The sequence below is a fragment of the Merops nubicus genome, unplaced genomic scaffold (assembly GCF_000691845.1).
Source record: "Merops nubicus isolate BGI_N331 unplaced genomic scaffold, ASM69184v1 scaffold28373, whole genome shotgun sequence".
NCBI lineage: Eukaryota > Metazoa > Chordata > Aves > Coraciiformes > Meropidae > Merops > Merops nubicus.
Window position 1 is genome coordinate 1 of NW_008600027.1, and position 20,667 is coordinate 20,667.

A 20,667-nucleotide genomic window follows, 5' to 3' on the forward strand; every position below is an offset into this window, starting at 1 on the left:
GGCGGCTTCGCGGGCGCTCGCACGACACCTTTCAGCCCCAGGCGGGGCGCGTTCCTCTCCATTAAAGCGTTTTTTAGTGCAGCTCGAAGTCCTCCCAAAAGTGATTTAGCAGAAGCTGGTTTGGTCCGGCAGAACCACTGCCGAATTCCAGAGGTAGTCGGCTGCATCGGACTCTTCGGGGGGCACTTTTCTTGGAGAAAGAAACCACTCCAAATGTCTTCTTGTTGTTGTTCTTTTAAGGGCTTTACTGGAGGATATGGCACATGGATCTCGTTCAGTCCGCAGTCCTGTACAGCGTCATGACTCTTATCAGTACCTATCTTGTAGCTTTTGCCTATAAGAATGTCAAGTTTGTTCTCAAACACAAGTAAGTTTGGTGGCTGTTTGATGTAAATTCTACTTTTGTTAAGTTATTTAAACAATTTATGAGTATCTGAAATGTTACTCCAAAAACTATTTTATACAGAAGTATCTCCTGTGTGGTTTCTGTCATCCCTCTTGTAATTATGGGACAAACTAGCCTCATCAGCTGAGAGTATAATAAGACAGCAAAACTACCTTCATCCTCAGTGGGGGTTGCCACAGACTATATTTGACTAATAATTTGATCATTATTTATTGTCCCTTCAGTTTGGCAAATCTGTTTGATGTCTTGATGGGTTTTATTCATCACTGTAAATGTAACTTCTTATAACCCTGGGGTGTTTTATTTTAATTTCTCAACATAAACGGTGTTCTTCACAGAGTAGCACAGAAGAGAGAAGATGCCGTTTCCAAAGAAGTGACTCGCAAGCTGTCTGAGGCAGACAACAGGAAGATGTCTCGTAAGGAGAAGGATGAAAGGTAATGGTTGTAGAATATTAAGGTTGGAAAAGACTTCTAAGATCATGAAGTAAAACCATTAACCTAACACTACCTTGACTACTAAATCATGTTCCCAAGTGCCACATCTGCATGGTTTTTGAACCCCCCCACGGTTGGTGACTCCCCCACCTCCCTGGGCAGCCTGGTCCAATGCCTCACCACTCTGTCAGGAAATTAACTCTTCCTGGTGTGCAATATGTGTTGGTTTTAATGAGTTGAAGGGTGGTTCTTGGTTTCTTTTCTTGGTTTCTGTCTTTTCAGCAGCTTCGTATATGATTTACTACGCTGGGTGCCCATCGCTTTGTCGTGGCACACCCACTGTTACATACACTGATTTAAATATGCCTGAAACAACATTTCTCCTTGTTCCTAGAATTCTGTGGAAGAAAAATGAAGTTGCAGACTATGAAGCGACAACTTTTTCCATCTTCTACAACAATACTCTCTTTCTGGTCTTGGTCATCATTGCTTCTTTTTTTGTGCTGAAGAACTTCAACCCCACTGTGTATCCTTTACTACTACATGTAGAAAAACCAGGGTCCTACTCCTCTTTGTTGTCATTCATAGTTCTGTTTCTCACGTGGGTTGTGAGATGACTTCATTGATAGGTGCAGTTCATCGTGCTACCTCAGTTTAGAAACACTTCAATCTAAAAATAGAGATTACAAAAGAAAAAAGTCCCAAACAGGTAAATGTTTTGTGTCCAACATGAGGTGTTTTAGGGATATCCCTTGAAAAATACACAGAAATTCTTTTGCAGTTGTGGACTAAGGAGGCAGCTCGTGCTCTTACCCCGTGTCAGTGTGAGTTGCTGGGCACTTTTACCTTCCAGGATTGTTTTCTTTAACTTTCACAAGGAAAATTTTGTTACTTACCTACTGCCAGTCAATGTCACAGTTGTTAATTAAAGCTCTGTGGGACTTAACAGTATTTATAAATGCTTTTAAGAGAACAGGCTGAACTTTGACTGTCCTTAACTTCAAAATGAAGACATTTCAACATCCCGATTGTGAGCTGTGTTTAAGGTTATGATGTTGCCATTTGAAAACTCCTAGAGAAAGACCATTTCGATCCAGTGTTTTTCATAAAACTTCTACTAAATGGAAAGATACTGCTGGTTTTGTACAGAACAAGTATATATCCTTAACCTTTTCACTACCGACACTACATTCTTTCTATAAGTGCTTCATCTGGACTGATTGCTCTGCTGTCTACAGGATCCAAGTAGATAAAAAAAATCCCACAGCAATTTGTTTCTCTGAGAGGGTTCAGCTGCCATAGAAAAGTTTAAGGGTGGAACAGGAATACCTTTTTTGTAGCATGCCTGCTTGAGGGTGTAGGGGGGAGGGTTTCAATCCAAAATTATTTGAATTGTATTTACTTCTGGTGTCTTTACATGCTATTATTCAATAACTGAAATAGGTTTTTTAACTCAGCAATGAGATGGTGTGTGAGGAACAGTTACCACACGTAACGTTTCTGAAGCACCACGTAGGGTGATGGTGCTGCAGATTCCTGGGCAAGGCCACATGAGCAACAGCAGCACAAACAGCTGGATTTCACACCTGGAACAGGATTCCCTGGGCAGTTTGGTGACTGCGCCAGACTTGCTGCCTATAAAAGTGACAATCCACCATTTACCATTGTAACTTGAAAAATTTTAATAAAAAGGAGGCTTTTTGTCATTTAAGTCCTCATTTTCCATTCTTAATCTTCAAAATTATATTTTCATGGGTAAGCAGTGTGTATAGGTTTGTCAGCTCTGCTTCCAGAAGAGAGGTCTCCTACAAATCAGCATATGTACTGATTTCATCGGAAATGATCCTCATTTTTAAGTAACTTGGAGTCAAGACAAAATCTAAATTTAAGTAAAATACTAAAGTATTCAGAAAAATACTTTTGAAGAGGTTCAAATGTTTAAATGTTTTTTATCGTTGATCTCTAAAGTTGTAAATACAAAAAAAACCAAAAAAACCCAAACAAACCAAACCAAACCAAAAAAAAAAAAAACAACAACAACAAAAAAAAAACCGCAACCCAAACCCCTGGCACTTGTGGCACAGCTTAACAAAAATGCCCTTTTTTTATGCTATGTTTATAATGAGTTTTTATAGCGGGTTTTCAGCCAATGCTTTTGGCTTTCTTATGCTGTCAGTGAGGCTGTGGTTATGTTAAAAGCTAAACTCTACTACTATTAATGGACTCCTACTATAGAAGTTACAGATTTTGCCATTACAGACTGGAAATCCAGAGCGGGGAAGAAAGAGATGGCTGTAATCAGATTAAATTAACAGTTACTTAGCTAATCTACCCTAGTAACATTCATATTTAGGTGAAGTGCAGTCAAGTGAAGATTCTGAAGTGCAGGGGACCATGTATCTGGCTTTCCTTGGAGTACAAAATTTGTCATGTTGCTTTCTGGCAAATCAGCCAGGCCCATCTCAACTCTTACCTGATTACCCAATGCCTGCTAATTATTGTGCTACTTCTCAGCATCTGAAATGCTGGGGTTTGAACCCCGAGCCCCGAATTAAGGTTGACATATGGGTGATTCCCACAGCCCTTCATAAAGAGGTGGTGAGTTTGCCTTATAGCTTCCCCCCAGGGTGCAGCCGGCCCTGCAGGGAGAGCCATAAGGGAAATGAGCCCCAGGGGTCCCGCATTGAGTTGACAAAGGTCAGGTGTCTGCTTGGGGATAAAAGCTGGGACCACTTGCAGGGAGTCAGGAGTGTCTGTCTGTGGAGTGCACTCCCCAGAGCTTCCTGGTTCAGGGCAGACCTCCTGACTCTCCCTGGAGGTGGGCCCCAGTCTGTTTAGACCTTTGCGAACGCATGTCCATCGGGTGAGAGTCACTATGTGGGCACCTTTCTCTTATGTGTTCAGCTTGCTGGTCTGGCTGTTTCCCATGCCAACTGTGGGCAACCTCGGGTCTCTGTTTGTACCACCTGTTGTGGGCCGAGTCCCATCTTTTGTGGGATCGTTGGGGGTAGTGTCAATTATGTACCAGCTGATTGATCTGTTTGTACCCCCAGTGATCATTCATGGAATGTCCTTCTTGTCTACAATACAGTCTGTGTATTGGTTCATCTTCCTGCTGGTGCTATCATTTTTGTTGGGCCTGGTCATTGGCAAAACAGCATCCTTTGGGGCTGGGGTGGGGCGAGGACCATCAGTCTCAGCTCCCCACTCTGATGTACTCACTTTGCTTCCCAGTAAAAGAGATGCTATTCATGTGCTTACATTATCCGAATTCCTGTGGGTTTGGTGCACTTTAGAGCTGCCATAGAAATTATTTTTTTAGCAGTCATTTAACGATTTTCACATGATCTTGTTTTACCTCAAAACATGTGGATTTTTCCTCCTTCTACCTGCTTATTTGCTCTTGAATGGAGCCTTTCTGTATCGCTTCTGTAATTTTACTTCCTTTTGTCTATCATTTTTACAAATTACATCCTAGAATCATGGAATGATTGGGATGGGAAAAGAACTTCAACATCATAGAGTCCAACTGTTCCCCGGCAGTGCCAGGTCCCCACTGACCCATGTCCCTCTGCACCACATCTCCACAGCTTGGAAACTCCTCCAGGGGTGGGGACTCCACCACTGCCCTGGGCAGCCTGGCACAGCCCTGGACAACCACCCTGGCAGGGAAGAAATTATTCCTCAGGGCCAACCTAACGCCCCCAGTCCAATATATTTTTAATATGTTGTTGCCTTCCCATTTATATGAGATGGGGAAGAGAGAACATTAAGATGTACCACCTGACATCAAGAGCTAATCTGCCATTGGGAAGATAATCCTACTGGTAAAATAAAGCTGCTAGCAGGATAATGGTCCAAGCCTTTTTGCTGCCTGTGAAGCAGATTTAAAAGTATTGTATACAGCTGATGTAGAAGTTACGCCTCCAAGGCAGACAAGTACCTTTTCCGAGATGCATGGCCAGCCCAGCCCGGCCCCTCGGTCCCCACTCCTCCAGCCCCAGGTCCTTCTCCCTTGGCGTGGGCACAGCTGAAGGTCAGCATTTCCCTGGGGAACGATACACGCCCATTTTCAACGGCAACCAACTGCTTCTGCCTCAAAAAAAAAAAAAAAAAAAAAAAAAAAAAAAAAAAAAAAATCGTCCTCGCCCTTAGTAACGGGTCTCCAACTCTAAAATTAGATGCACAAAACGCTTTTATTGTGTCTAAGCAGAAGTCAAGGTCAGACTGTGTTTCTGGGTGTACAGCAGCCAAGTTCATTTACACAGACCACAGCTCGTCAGAGGAGTAAATACAGGAGAAGACAAGTATTAGGATCTGTCCACGTGGCCCATGTGAAGGCTGAACACAATCTGCAGACATCCTGGAGTCACAGGGACTAGAATACAAGGGTCCTACAAATACCGTACACAGCTGTACCCCCTCGGAAGTACCCCCAAAACACGCGGTTCAATACGAATGAGAAATACTGAAGTCATTTTACAAAGCAAACCCATGGTAAAACATGACGTGGGTCTTAAGATGGGCAAATCAATATAGAAGGGCTTACTATCAACTCCTACGGAGGGATGAAATGCTCACAAAACCTCCTACTTGTGTAAAACGTGTCTTAAAAATACTACACGTTTACTAACGCCCAATTCCAGAACAAGTTAAAGCAAACATGACCTTCCACCAAAGTACATACCTGATTTTTTCTGGCATTTCTTTCAGCAGCTATGTATTATATACATTTATAAGTATCTATATATCCTTAAAAGCTCGTGAATATTGAAATTTGCAATAGCTCTGTCAACAAGCAGGCAGAAAGAGAGGCAGGATTCTGTAGGTGCAAACCCCAATATTTTATCATAGATTTCCTGGGTGAAGGTTTACATAGAATTAGAATTCTGCAAACAGCCCCTCTTTTTATGAGCCTGACATGCACGGTTGGGTTTTCTAACTGTGCTCTTCTGGCTGGTACTCAAATACTTCCCAGGAGCACTCTGCAGCTGAAATAATCATATAGTTAGGAGTTGAGCTATCTAATTTCTAACTAATTCTCTGCCTTACATCCTTTTTTCATCTACAAACACAATCTAAAGCATATATTCAGCATTAAAAAAAAATGAGGATTTGAGCTTGCCTGTTCTATCTGTTAACCTGAAGAAACTTCATAGCTGAGATTTCCCAAATGTGGTTTTATTAAAATCTTAAGTTGTATCTGGCTTTTCTTCATTGAAAAAATAGATCTGTACATCCTTCTTTAATTACCAAGTACCTGAAGATTATAAATTTTTTGCTTTACAAGTGTTTTTCACAGCACAAGCATGAGGTGCTAAGAGTAAAGTAAAAATTAATGGATTCAGTCGAAGGTAAGAAAATACAAGATTATTCTTGGTTAGAAGAGAGATCAACTGTGCTTTTAAATTTCACTGCAGATTAGTAGCAACAGCACACATCTCGAAGGATCCAGTGACAGTAGACACCGAGCAGCAGGCTGCTGAATGATTCTCATGACCAGAGATTAACTCGGGGCTGCAATTCTGCACAGAGCACTTTTTAAACCATGCAGTCCAGGGAATTCATGCATCGCACTAGGATCTGTAGTCCTTCTTGCTGTAGGGCTTATTTCCCAAAATATTATCTATTTCATTTACGATATGGGATGTCATCTTTGGAAGGACCTAAGGGTAGAAGAAAAGCAATGTTTAATCGAGCTTCCATTAAAAGGTTTTTCCAGATTTAATCTAGATTTTATTAAATAATATCTCCTGTGGGTTTTTTTTTGGTGACATGTTTAAACATTCATCTAATACCTTTCTCTCTTAAAGGAAAACCATCAGTTTGCCTCATTAACATGTCTAACTAGAAGATGCCTTAAAATACAAAGTATTAAAACTATATGAAGAGGAGGGCATTGGTCTCAAGGTATGGTGATAGGCAGTAGCTGGCCCCCCACCTCAGCTGAGGTGCTGCCACCACCACCTGCACTTGCCTGTATGGCTCCGAGGTTCTCTATCAGCTGCTCTGGGTTGGAAGATCCTAGAAGGACAGAGCTCACTCCCTCATTTCTCAGGCACCATGCTGGGAATAAAGTCACAAGACAGTCAGGAACATAAGCTTCATGACACACGTTACTCCAGGCACTAAGGTCTATCAGAGCTTCTACCTCTATTTGAAAAATAATGACAACGTTATTTGTCTTAACCTCAGGTAAAACACAGGAGCAGAACTTTCAGCACCCTGACTGGTGCTGGCCCCTAGCCTAGCCATTGTCCTAGCTGAGGAGTTTGGGTTTTCCCTCATCATGAATCACAAGGATTCACCCCTTGGCTCTTTGAACAAGGGATCATTCTTCTAATGGACACGGGTGGTGTTTTTCAGCCTTGGCTCTCCGCAGCTCGAAGAATTTTTGTTTTTCCTCAGGAGTCCAACCAACAGGTCTGGGTTGGACTCCTGAGAACAGCCTGAGATACACCAGCCCTCTGCTCAGTCAAAGCCTGATAATGACAGAAACAAACTAATTTCTAACTCTACTGCTAAAAAAAAAACAAACAAACAAAAAAAAAAAAAAAAAAAAAAAAAAACCAACCAACCAACCAAACAAACCAAAAAAAAAAAAAAAAACAGATTTTGTGTATGTGTGTGAGGCTAACAGACCAGGGGTCACCCCCAAAAGCAATCTGGGGCATTTTAACATCCTGGTTTGTTTTATTCTTTTACTGCACTTCTTGGCATGCCTTAGCCTTCTCCTAACGAGGTGTCGCATTGCCCATCTTCAGTCTTCCCGTGTTCCTGGGAGCAAATAATGATTTTAGTGTTTTGAATCATCTACGGATACTGCAAAAGCAAAGCCATCCTTTGACCTATTTGAAAGGGGACACATCTTTTTCCACGCTAGCATTTACCATCACTGATACTTAAACCATGGGAGCACAAATGGAGTCCCTGTAGCTTCAGGGGGTTCTACAAGATGTTGCTTGCCCTTGTCTCTCAACAAGCCTCCCAGCTCCAGTCCCCATCCAGTCACCCACCGACAGCCAGCTGCGGGAGCGTGCACCCGAGGCGCTCGGCAATGGGCGACAGGTCCTTCAGCTTCACCTGCTGCTTTCTGCCTTCCTCGCTGATGATCTTCTCCTTCAGCCACTGGTAGCACTGGAGATGGATTACATTGGCTTTAATCTTCCAAAGCAGATAGTTTGAGGCAATTATAAACAGCTCTTAAAAGCCACATGCAAGCCAGGAGGAGACAAAGGCAGAGTAGCATGACGCTCCGGGACGTGCTCACTGATGAGGGGAACACAAGCACCTTCAGAACCCAAATTCTCCTGCACTTGGGAGCATGGTTTCCAGAGAAGCCGAGCTGACCTATCAGTACAGCATCACTCAGGCCAGCCTTCTCACGAAGGATCTCTTTTCCCCTCGTTGTTTCCCTGCTCTCACAAAAGCAGCACATCTGCTGCTCTCAAACACACAACAAAAAGATACCTTTAATGCAGCCCTTGAGCTTTCAGGGACCCCGTTGCCATATTTCCCTGAGATGATCCCACAGGCTAGTGGAGACCATGTCATGGCTCCGACCCCTGCAGAGAAAACAGAAGATTTTAGGGGATGGAGAGAAATCAGGGTTGCATCAAAAACAGGACTTGAAGTAAAAACAAGAAAAGCAAAACAATGGCTGCTTGCTTCTATTGCCACTGGCAGCACCGTTCAGTTCAGGAGATGCACAAGGAGACATCAGTGTCTTCTGATGCAGGGGAGAGGCGGCACCTGCACAGTCCATGTGAGCCTCAAAAGGTAAGCAGCAGCCATGGCAATTAACACCTACTTCACCAGGGGCACAACAGTCTGTTTTTTCTTAGGTCATTAGATAGATGCTTCCCTGTCCTGTTCAGACCTGGGGAAGGAGAGCATTGCTGCCATCCAGAGCCCTAGGCTGGCCAGCTCTGTATTTGTCTCTGCAAATGAAATAGCTGAGAGGCACATCAGTCTCACTCTTACCTATTTTATGGTATAATTCTGGCAGCTGAACCTCTACTTTCTCTCTTTGGAAGAGATGATATTCAGCTTGTTCACACACAGGCGGTATCATATTAAACTGCCTGGCTACAGAGTAGGCTTCCTGGAGAAGAGAAATCAGGAGATAAAATACTTCATTAAATAAAAGCATCTTGTGGGACATAACCTACCAGCCCACACTCCTGGAGCATACCAAGAGCTGACCAGCTGAGCTGGGGGCCCAGCTTCTTTGTTGGGTTTTGAGCCCCCTGCAAGAAGCGGGAACCTGCAGGATGATCCCGGCATCGCCTGGAATCGCAGAATACTTGTGGTTGGAAGTGACCCTTCAAGGTCACCTACCCCCTGCAGTGAGGGGGGACATCTGCAGCCAGTGCCCCCAGCAGACTCCACAGCTGGGGTGGAGAATGACCAAGTGTCGACGCTTCCCCAAAGGTTTACCATGATCTCCATGGCGCTCCAGCGTGACGTCCCCCAGTACATCGCCATCCCTTGGTTTATTACATGGGTCATCGCTCGGACAATTTCTAAAGGAGGTGGGGAAAAAAAAGTCATATGGGAACTGCAGAGAGGTAAATTTTTCAGCACCAAATCTTCCTAAAGCCACTTAAAAATCCCAAGTACTCCGACAAGCCTGGGAAGCTTCTGCTGTGTTCTCTTGCTGGATGACAAAATGCTGACAGTGCAAACATAACACACTTCATCCTGCAGTTGTTTGAAAACTGCCTTTCACCACATGTCTGTGGCCTCCCACCACCTTACGATAGTATTTCTTCTAAAAGTGATCACAAGAGGGCAGCATAATTGAAAAAGAAAATAAAAGAGAAATATATTTTAAAATTTGCGTACGAAGAGCATATAATCTGGTCCTGCTTTTTTACTAGGTATACCAGGATGCTGGGGAGGAAGCTGCAGAAGTGGATGATTGAACCGAGCTTTGGGGGAGGAGCAGGCAGCACCTCTGCAAAACCCACCCCAGCTCCTTACCGCAGCAGTCCCATGCTTTGGGAAGCTGGAAGCCTGCAAGTCTACACACAACAAGGCAGGATCTTTAATTTCCATCCATCAGGCCTCTGCTGAGCAGTCCTGCCTTCTTGTGGAGGGGGGGGAAACCCATCATAGATGCTAGTTTGCAAGAAAAGGAGTAAAAATTGCCTATCCCTCAGGTTTGCCTAGGAGGTTACGGAGTCTGGTAGGATACCTTGCTAATGCTATAAAGGAAATCGTCACTTCTTGCTGTTTGCAACTCATTTTAAAGCCTAAATAACTGCCCTGTCTGCAATAATAAATTCATACTTCTTACTGAGCTTCAGCATTCCCAGCCCTTCGGAGCCGAGCAGCAGCTGCCAGGCTCTGGTACCACACTGGCCACGAACAGCACATCATTTGCATGGACAAGAAAGGGCCAAACTCATTCTGACACGCAGAAGAAACTAGTATTTAGTCTCCTCTGCCAGAGCTGCACGAGACACCTCGCAGGCAGCAGCTGCTGCCACAGCTCCATGTGCTCTTCCCTCGGGAAAGCACCAAGGGACTGGTGACCTGCAGCTACGCTGGGTTCCTGCCCCACCAAGCCATGGTGAATTGTGTCCATCGGGATGCAGGGCTGCACAGGGCAGCCCAGCCTGGCTCATCCCTTGGCCTGTCTGCTGCTACTTGGACAAGGATTCCAAGCATCACTGTCTCAAGATCAAGAGGAGCTTTTATATCATGAGAATTCTCATCCCTTCTATAGAAAAGAAAAGAGAGTTGGGCAGAAGGGAGATTACGCTGCCAATCTTGACATTGTTGTGAGATTTCTCCTGCAGGCAGCGACAAGCAGCTAACGTGGATGAAGTCTCCATTTATAACCTCGGAGGGCTGCATAAGAGACCCCATGACTCCCGCACCAGGCTTCTGCCTTCCCACTGGAAAGGGAGATTAACTCTTCATGCAATGTGTCCCTTGAGAGGAATTTCCCCCAATGACAAACAGAGTTAAAATGCCAAATATTGTTTGGTTTGGGTTTTTTTAAATTTCTTCTTCATTTTGGCCCAAGCCACACTTTTCTCTATTTCTAAGCATTTTATTCTCAGGCACATACTAATCCAACAAAACACCTCGTTCCCAAGCAGCCACCCTGGTGCCTGCAGGCGTGCTGAGTGTGATGGGCAGCTGCACAGCAATCCCTCCACAGCAGCTTCTCACTGCCTTTTGGTGTCTATTTTTGTCACACTACCATTTAGGAATTTTGATAAACATTTCATCATATGCCTCTTACGCATTTCAGGCCATGGCTGTTTTCATCTCTCCCACCTCTCCTCCTTTCAGGAAAAACTGAAGTCAGCTCAGGAAATAGAGCTACCTGTCTGTTGTTTACCAGAGCCTGCTCCCATGGGTAAGGCAGTGGGATGGTTTGTGACGAGCACATGCTGGACTGCTCAGTCTGCCAGCTGGATGCCATGAATGGCATTGCTTAAGAAGGGGAGGTTTTTTTTTTTTAGTATAAAGGAATGTTTCAAAACCCAGAAAACAGCAGCATAATAATAATTTTGAAGTAGCTTGAAGTTCCCTTATAGGAACCATGCCACCTTCCTTTCCTGCTTGCCAGAGCTATAGGCTGGCTGTGTAGCAGGCACCGGTCCCCCCAGCACTGTGACAATAGGAGGGTCCTACCAGGAGACCCCAGGGACCCTCCATCACAGCAGGAGCTGCCCCACTCGTCTGCTGAGATGACGCAAAGCATCTGTTGGTGCAGTTGAGGGGTCAGATCTCCAACCTGAGTAGTGAGCTGTGAGGCCCACAGAAGCTCAGGGGAGAAGCACAGATCCTTCCCATCACCCACCTCCTGAGGTCCCTGCCTGGGGGAGCTGCATGGTTGCAGAACTGCCTGGGGAACTGAGGGCAGGAGCTCTCCATGGGCAGCCAGACCCAGTGAGGATGGAGAGCCCCTTGTGAAGGACATGGCCAGCCCAGACCCCAGGGTCATACAGAGAACTCTGCGCAAGGTACTCCTCTCCAGATGTTTCTTAGAGCTAATACTGTGGTGATTTGACAATGAAAAGCTTTTTGAATTTGCTCTGAGACTTAAGAAAGGTACACTGCAGCTTTGCCTGCTGCTTTGGGGACCAGAGTCACCTACAACAAAGAAACCTATATTAAATGCTCCTCCTCTCCCAGTAGCTCTCCATTGCCCACACCTCCTAAGGCAGCCTGGGCTGGGAGCAGCCTGGGGGAGCAGGGAAGCAAGTTCTGCCCTTGCTGGGATGGACCAGATGAGCATTTCTACAGGGCTGCTCCATCGCCTGCTGACACCCACAGACACATCCCAGCAGATGGAGGACCCCGAGCGCTGGCAGAGAAACCTCGTCTGCCTGCATGCAGGAAGTGCAGAGAGCAAAACGAGTGTTCCCATTTATCCTTCCATTCATTCCGTTGGATCTTCCCACCTACAGCCACACTCCAGCAGGACCCTCACGTGTTGGCGTGAGTGGCACGAGCAGGGAACGTTTTTAAGGTTACCACCAATTTGGTCTCCATCAGGAGCAGCTATTTGCTCGTGGGAGAAGCCTAAGCACGCAAGGAGGTGGAGCAGGGCCTGTGCCTTGTGAAGGCAGCTCCGCACTTACTGTGCGTGCCAGAGCGTGCAGAACCGACAGATGGTCCAACAGATGCTCTGGGATAGAAGTGGCTTAGTAGGTGAACCATAAAAAAAGCATGAAGTACACAGAAGGAACCAACACCATGCCATTCATAATAAAAACGTCCCTTTTTGCACCCTGCTCCGAGTCTCACCAAGCACCAGGGGTGATAGCTGCCAAGCTCCAGCACTGCTGGCAGTGTCTGCAGCATCTCCCAGGCTGCAAGCACCCAGGATCAGCTGCGCTGGGTGGGCACGGGAAAGACGCTCAGCGCTGCCTGGTTAGGGGACAACTGACCAAGCAGAGAGGTCGTTCCTCCCTCTGAGAGGCATCGTGTCGTCTTCCCTGACCTCAGCAGCTGCTGCAAAACCTGCACCGCTCCTAAAGCCCCCGGCTGGTTCCCCACACCCGCAGCTGCAGGCACTGGCTGGGGCGGTGGCACTGCCGCCCAGTGCCAGGCACCCAGCCCCGTGCCCGGTGAGGAAATAGGTGTCACGACTGCTGAAACCCAAGGCAGGAGCTTCGGAGGGACCTGTCAAGCTCCAGGTTTCTTTGATTTGCACGTACTCACCTGTGACAGCTTCTGCAGCCTGCAAGTCTTTCTTCTTGCTATTTTTTCTTGAGCTGTGAAGCTAATCTTCTGCCACAGTGTGAATGGTTGTGTTCACTCCGATGGGAGAAGAGAAGGATGGGAACTGGTGCCCACTAAATAGGGCACTAACCCCAAAACATGTTGATGAAACTTCCTGCTTAACTGAGCTATGTGGCCATGTACCACACGCATCTGTGGCTATCAGGGATTGTGAAACAACATTAAAGTGCACAGATAGCCACACGCATGGTGCAAGTTCCTAAATTCATTCCCTGGATTTAAGAGGATGAATTGAACCAGGACCATTCTCCACCAGGACCGAGGGCTGGGTGGCTGTGGCACTGAGGCTGAGCCCAGCCCTGGGTAGAACACTGCCGCTCCCTGTGCCTGGGGGACCCTTTGGTGTCCTTGCACAGTCCCGAGCCCACCAGAGACTTGGCTCAAGCCCTTGTAGCAGGGGACCCTAAATCTTGCCAGCAGCTTCTTGTTTCTGACTATGCATTGGTTGTTTCCCCTGGTTTTAGCACTGGGAGAAGCACATGGTATCTGGGCAGCTCAGGGGACAGGGACAAGGATGGGGCTGAGAGTGCTTGTACACTCCCCTCTCTAGAGCTGGCCACACCAGGGGCACACAGGATTTACGTGACTCAAAGATGATCTGCCTCACATGGAAGCGAATTCACTTTATCTGAAGGAATTGGGAAAAGGAAATAAAACCCCAAGCAACATTAAAGCCACCATTGGGATATAAAGGAAACTTCAATTTCCTTCTAAGAGATACCAATTCATTTCGCTGAAGTGTAAATATACAAGGCTCTAGGATATCCCAAATGAGGTATTTCGCATTTAAGCTGCCCTACCTGAATATTTAATAAAAAATTGTTTTTCATTTCCTACCATCATGGGTCTAAGCCCATAAGCCAGGATCACTCATATTAAACCCTTTAATTCACCTTCCACTAACCTTCCATGGGGGTATTATTGTCTGGCCGGTTGGCAAAGACGACGTCCACATACTCCAGCTGCAGCCTCTGGAGAGAAGCCTTGAGCCCTGGAAACAGCAAAGCAGAGACAAGAACCCACACGGTCAGAGCCGGGCACAGAGCTGCCAGCTCCCACCACCATGTCAGGGCTAACCCAGAGCTCACTCTCTCTCTGTACATCTGTATAAAACAGAGCTGTGCAGAACCATGGAGCATATGAGAAGGGTGCTGCACAAGCTTGTCCCATCTTAGCCATGTCAAGAAGAAAACACCAGTCTGGCCACGTGCAGAGTCCCTCCCTGCATCTCCCACAAGAATTTGCTGGATTCTTTAGTTACACCAAGCCTTGGACTGGACCAGGCACCAGTTACCAAGCGTGTCCATGGCCAGCCCATCAGGAGGTAGCTGCCAGGGACCAACTTCATCACTGTGCTTCTGTTCAGAGTTAATTTAACCTAAATTATATCACAGAGTCTTTCTGTGCAAGCCCTGCTCCCCAGGGTGAGCCTTCCCAAAAGGCCTGCCTGCTTCTCTATGAGGATCTGATGGGAGGTGGCATCAGAAACCTATAGAGAGATATATATGTGTGTGTACCTCCACATTTATATGAAAAAACTTACACATGCATATATATGTGTGTGCGTGAGAAGAGGATTTCTAACACTTGTTTTCTATGACTCTTCCTGGGAACAAAATGTTTTTATGACTGTTCATGAAGAATGAGCCAAAATAGAGCAGTCTGAAAATGTTTGCGGAATTTTGAGATAAAAAAAATGGCCATTTTACCAAATGTATTTATAGAAAATAGCTAATGTTGACCTTAACATTATTCACTGTATGTTCTGTGAAGTGATTTCAACTGCTGCTACTATTTTTCTATCATTTCATGAAGCAGGTCCACAAGAAATGGAAAATATGTGGGTCTGGGCTGCCTGTGACATGGCTGCAGTTTCCCTGAGCACCTCTGGGTCTAATGCCACCAGCAACAGGGACATCACCTCACAGAGAGGTTATTCAAATGGAAGTTCAATAAAACATTGCTAGAAAACTTTCGCCAGCATTACCTTAATAAGAAAATCATATCCTAATGGAGCTGAATTCTGCAAATACTAAATAAGGAAAACTTCATGGGATAATCCCAGCCACACAAACTGGTTCCTATGAGGCAAAAATCGACCCTGCTCCAGAGACGCTCCTTGTTGCTGAGAAATGGCTCCTTGGAGCTGGAAGATGACCAGGGAGGCTGCCCAGTTCACCAAGTTCGTCCCACCTCACCCTCCTGGAACAGCATCAGCCAGGGCGAGAAGAGGGTGGCAGTGACAGCCCACATGAGGGTGGATAATAGAAACAGAGGAACAATGTGTCCTCTATGCTTTAACCTATACAGAGCAAATTCTGGTTGTTGGAAGTTGTACAAACGGGCCAATTGCAGAGTCAGGTGATAAAACATGCAAATGGCCAAAATCCAAGTTAAAGCTGCCATGTCTAGTGGGCACACCCCATCTTCTGCAGACAGACGCTACCTTCCGATAAGCAAAAGCCAAACCATACCTCCCACCTGGTCTGCAACGTGAGCTGTGAACAGGCTGGTCCCCCTCATGCCTCAGATACGGACACCATGGCACGCTAATGGAGATGAACCTCATTTTTTCCTTTTCTAATTTGTCTTGGCAGCAAACATTAGCTTAGCCAACCACCGCTGTAATCAATTAGGGCTTAGCTCATGAATCAAACAGGAGGCTAATTACTGCAGCCCCCACAGTGCCATAAAGAGAATCACTTCCCACTGCTGGTGTGGTGGCTGATGGAGGGTGCTGCCCCTCTGGGTTCAGCCCTGGATTTCACCCAGGCTGGCATCGGAGCCACTGCCCTGGGCTGTTGCAGGGACCTCGGCACGGAGCGTTTCATCTCCTAGTAACCCAGGGAACACAGCAGACAGAAGTGGGTCAAACAGCAACGAGAGGTGGGTGGTGCAAATCCCTCTGCAGGGATCCAAGCACAGGTACCAAGCCTGATGCTCCCTCCTGCCCCAAAGGATCCTCAGCCCCCCGAGGAACCAGACACCCCCAGTAACTACCCCTTTCCATGGCTTTACGCAGCTCTTGTCCCAGCCCATCCTATTTTTGCTCTGGATTGATGCAGAAGACAGACCCAGGCCCCTGTGCTGCTGGCTGCTTCTTTAGGTCTGGGACCCACGCATGATTCTGTGATAATTTTCCACTTTTACCATGAGGTTAATAATAATAATAAAACATATCTTTCTGAAGCAACAAAACAAAAAGGATCCTTTTTTTTTTTTTTATTTAAACTCTAAGTCCATAAATACCCAAACATAATTAAAGAAAATACTACTCTCAGGTTGGCAGTGCTGGGTTAACAGTTGGACTCTATGATCTTAAAAGTCTTTTCCAATCAAACCAATTCTATGATCTGCACAGGGGGCACTGTTGGCCCCATAGTCCTCCCAAGGGGGGTTTGGGGTCCTCTCCAGCCTTCATCAAGAGCCAGCCCAGGCTGACACCTCTCACTAGGACAAGGTCCTGGCTGACACTGCTGATCCTGAATATGACAGAAATGTCTTTTTATGCTGCTCTGCTTGTGTCCTACATGTCAAATCCTGTGCAAGCTGGACTTCTGCCTGTGGCCACTGCACCAGGATGCCCCAAAAAGAGCCAGAAACACATTTATCCCTACAAAAAAATGCATGTGCTCCCACTCCCTCTCCAACAACAACGTATCGAGAGAACAACAAACAACAGTCAGAAGGCAGGTGAGGAGCATGTGTTAGACCCAGCAGAGACCTGGATGGATAGATCCTGATGGATAAGGCAGTGCACAGCATCGCTCAGTGGGATGTGGGACCAACTGAAGGAGCTGAGCAAGGTAATGTGCAGTGAAATTGGGTCCCTGAGAAGCAGCAGCACCAAGAGCAGCTGGTGGGACCCAGCACCCTTTCAGAGGCTCTTTCTGCAGGCTGGCATCATACCCTGGCTCCACCACGAGAACCTCCATGGCCACAGGCACCTCTGCCACCGACCAGGAAGGAACCTGGGGCTGTGAGCAGAGCAGCTCCAACCCACCAAGCTGTGCTGCTTCCTTCCATCTCATGGCAGCTGGGATTGGGGCCCTTCTTGAGGATAAGGGTGCAAAGGTACTGGGGACCCAAGCGAGGCAGTGGATGGTGAAACCCCAGCATGTCAAACCCTGATTGCTGCAGAGAAGCCATGAATCTGCAAGTGCTGCACACGCAGCCAGGCAAGGACAACACACTGGTCTTGCTGCTTATAGCAAAAAAACCCCGAAGGGCATTGCTGCAAAGAGGTGGGGTAGAGGAAGCTCTTGGCATCTGCTCACACTCTGAGAAAAGTCAGAATAGTCATAGAATCAGAATGGTTTGGAAGGGACCTTAAAGATCATCTGGTCCAACGTCTCTGCCACAGGCAGGAATACCAACTAGAGCAGGTTGCTCAGATCCCTGTCCAACCTCACCTGGAATGGTTCCAGGGATGGGGCATCAACCACTTCTCTGGGAAACCCAGGACAGGGTCTTGCCATCCTCAGTGTCAACAATTTCTTCCTTCTCTCCAGTCTAAAACTCCCTCATTTAGTTTAAAACCATCCCCCCTTATCCTGTCCCAACAGGCCCTGCTCAAAAGTCTGTCCCCAGCTTTCCTCTAGAGTACTAAAAGGCCACAAGAAGGTCTCCCCAAAGCCTTCTCCTCTCCAGACTGAACAAGCCTGGCTGGCTGGCTGGCAGCATCCCACTATGCCCATGCCAGGGCACCCCGGCACAGCCAGACCCCTGTCCCGTGCAACACGTACCTTCAATGATGTGTTTTCTGGAAAGCCCTCTTTCTGTTTCAGCCCTGCAAAGGAAAAAACAGGTACAAGGCTGTTAGAGATATAAGGTACCAACAATCAGGGAGTGCCAATTTTGTATTCTGGCTTAAAAATTCCAAAGATGAACTTACAACTGGTACAACAGAGAGACACTGAACCTCATTTGGGTTCACAGCCTCAAGGACAGCAGCGTTTGGGACAAGTAATAGCAGGTGGTTAATGAAGCAGGGGAACAGCCCTGCTCTGGGTGCTGCCTGACTGTCCAACCTTTCTAAGCACCCCCCCGAGGTACTGTTAATCCCAACCTGGTTCTACAGCTGGGAAAGGGAAAAGCACACAGCAAACACCATGACAAGTAACTGTGAGACTTACTTTCCACCCCAGTACAATTTTGTTGTGATGACCAGACTGGACCTCCTGCAAGCAGAGCAGAAAAATTATTATTGTTTAAAAAAATTTCTAAGTGAGGCAGCAGGATGCAGCCTGTGGTCAAGCAGAGGTCCTCTGCCCTCCCATGGTGGTGGCCTTGGGCTCACAGCAAGCATTTGTACATCCCTATAATCTCTTTTTGAAACAAGTCTAGAGATCACTTCTCCCCTACTCGTGTCCACTGCAGGCAGGGAGTGAAGCTGATTCCAGTGAAGTGACCAAAATTGAAAGGATAAATTTTAAATTGTGGAGTAGGCAGTCTCCAGAGCCCTGAACCAAAGGTTGCAGCACCAGTCCCTCCTGGGATCCCAGCCCAGTGTTCCTCACTGCCATGCAGTACTCCCAGAGCTATTAAAACTCCTAGAGCGATTTGCTGAGTAGTTCTATAATTTCCCATGTGATATTAAATCAAAGATTTGTCCTTTGCAAACTACCTTGTGTGTACAACAAAACATTTCTCCAGCTTTTGCTAGACCAAACTTTTCTCTTCCTCAGTACCCAGGATATTTCTTCTTGAGTGATCATCAGCCTAACACGGGATACTGATTTTGGAGAGAGTCCTGCTAGAATCCACTTCAGTTGAAGGCTGACACACACGGGAGGCCTTTAAAGATTATGTAAATGCTCTTAAAAATACACAGCGTATGCTAATACACATCATTTAAATCAGGTATCATCTCCTGCCAGGCTACCCAAGATGAAGGTCCATCACAGCTTTGCATTCTTAATACAGTCTTATGCACCCAGATAAGGATGCTGACACAAACCATCTGTCTTGAGACAACGGTGGTGCGTCCACTCAGCAGTTGTGTGAGCTGTGTCCTGCCCAGAGATGAGGGTCTCCTGCAGCAGCGCTGCAGGCTGATGACTGCAGCCTCATGGAGCCAGAGTGCATTCCAGAAACGATCAGGGGAGCATTCTCATTTGGCACTGGAAAGGTCTGCCTGCTGCAGGAGCCCCGGCTGGCTGCTCGGCACGGGGCCGTGGCACTGCCTGGGAACAGCAGCACTCACCAACCTCCGGCCAGCATCACCTAACACAGGCCACTTAAAAGCCAGAAGGATTCATAGAGTTGTAGAATGGTCCGAGTTAGAAGGGATCTTAAAGATACCGAGTTCCAACCCCCCTGCCACAAGCAGGGACACCTCCCACTAGAGTAGGTTGCTCAAAGCCCCATCCAGCCTGGTCTTGAACACCTCCAGTGATGAAGCATCCACAGCTTCCCTGGGCAACCTGGGCCAGTGTCTCACCACTCTCAGAGGGAAGAATTTCTTCTTAATGTCTAATCTAAATCTACCTTCCATCAGTTTAAAGCCATTAGCGCTTGATGTGTCACTACATACCACTCTAAAAAGTCCCCCTCTGTTTTCTTGTAGGATCCCTTGAGATAATGGAAAGCCACAGTGAGGTCTCCCCAGAGCCTTCTCTTCTCCACGCTGAACCACCCCAAATTCATGACTCTCACACCCAGAAGTCCCAGAAGTGGCAGGGAGCACCGTCCCTGGTACAGTACCTCCAGCCCTTCTTCTTCAGGATGTTCCCCAGGATGACCTCAGCCCTGCACAGAAGAGAGACACCCACGTGAGGGGACAGGAGGGTGCTCGGTGCCTTCCCCTCCAGCTCCCCAGAACAGTCCCACACCACCACCAGCCCACAGCATTGCTCCTGGCTCTGCAGCTCTTCTCTCCATGGGGCACAGTGGCCCAGCACCAGCCGGGACCAGTCCGTTCCATCAGAGCACCTTGCCCACCCACTCCCGCAGGGAGGGACCTCCACCCCCATGCTCCACGTCTGCTCTGGGGAGCAAATTATCCCTGCATCAGGGATGCAGTGTCCCAGTCCATCTTGCACACTGAATACAGAGCTGTACAGAGCAGCCAAAGCCAAATATATTCTGTGCGGACATTCCCCCACCACCACCAGCTCCACTGCTGCAGTCAGACCATCCCCACACCAGGAGCTGCCACAGGCACAGGCCCCTCATCACCATTAAGATGTGCACTGACTTCTCATTCATTAGGAATGTTTTTCTCCCTGTGCCCACAGCAAGAGGCACAGGTGATACATTCCAGTTCTCAGCTACGTATGAGGGATTTTGGCTTAATTTTTGTTGTTTTGGAGAACTCTTTGAAAAACAAACCCACATGTCAAGGTTTTTCTGTCCCCCTCAGAGAGAAGGGAGCTTCCCAAGCCCCACCAGAGCCCTCTCCATGGTGAGGAGCAGTGACACCAGGCAAAGGCACCCAGGACTCACTTGCCAGCTGCATACACCTCGGCCGTGTCGAACAGGTTGACTCCACTCTCGTAGGCGATGGTCATCAGCTGCTCGGCCACCTTGGGGAAGCAGAGTTGGAGACGTGAG

General features: G+C 47.1%; 2 protein-coding genes across 2 annotated transcripts in view; one reads left to right on the plus strand and one right to left on the minus strand.

The window, feature by feature from the left end:
• Positions 1-240: 240 nt before the first annotated feature.
• On the plus strand, positions 241-2,092 carry SSR3 (signal sequence receptor, gamma (translocon-associated protein gamma); the record flags this gene model as incomplete). Its single annotated transcript, XM_008937600.1, has 4 exons — positions 241-367; positions 745-843; positions 1,238-1,371; positions 2,028-2,092. Coding segments are annotated over 4 exons (425 nt in total), but the record flags the coding sequence as incomplete, so codon positions are not given.
• A 3,911-nt stretch (positions 2,093-6,003) lies between these two features.
• KCNAB1 (potassium voltage-gated channel, shaker-related subfamily, beta member 1) overlaps positions 6,004-20,667 on the minus strand; it is a 42,496-nt gene continuing 27,832 nt past the window's right edge. The window contains exons 4-14 of the mRNA XM_008937599.1: positions 20,560-20,639; positions 19,819-19,863; positions 18,249-18,293; positions 17,859-17,902; positions 14,018-14,104; positions 9,283-9,368; positions 8,827-8,947; positions 8,314-8,408; positions 7,860-7,980; positions 6,821-6,909; positions 6,004-6,509 (exon numbers count right to left, since the gene is read on the minus strand). Of these exons, the coding sequence (XP_008935847.1) occupies positions 6,420-6,509; positions 6,821-6,909; positions 7,860-7,980; positions 8,314-8,408; positions 8,827-8,947; positions 9,283-9,368; positions 14,018-14,104; positions 17,859-17,902; positions 18,249-18,293; positions 19,819-19,863; positions 20,560-20,639 (903 nt within the window). The 3' untranslated portion in view covers positions 6,004-6,419. The remainder of the gene's footprint in view (positions 6,510-6,820; positions 6,910-7,859; positions 7,981-8,313; positions 8,409-8,826; positions 8,948-9,282; positions 9,369-14,017; positions 14,105-17,858; positions 17,903-18,248; positions 18,294-19,818; positions 19,864-20,559; positions 20,640-20,667) is intronic.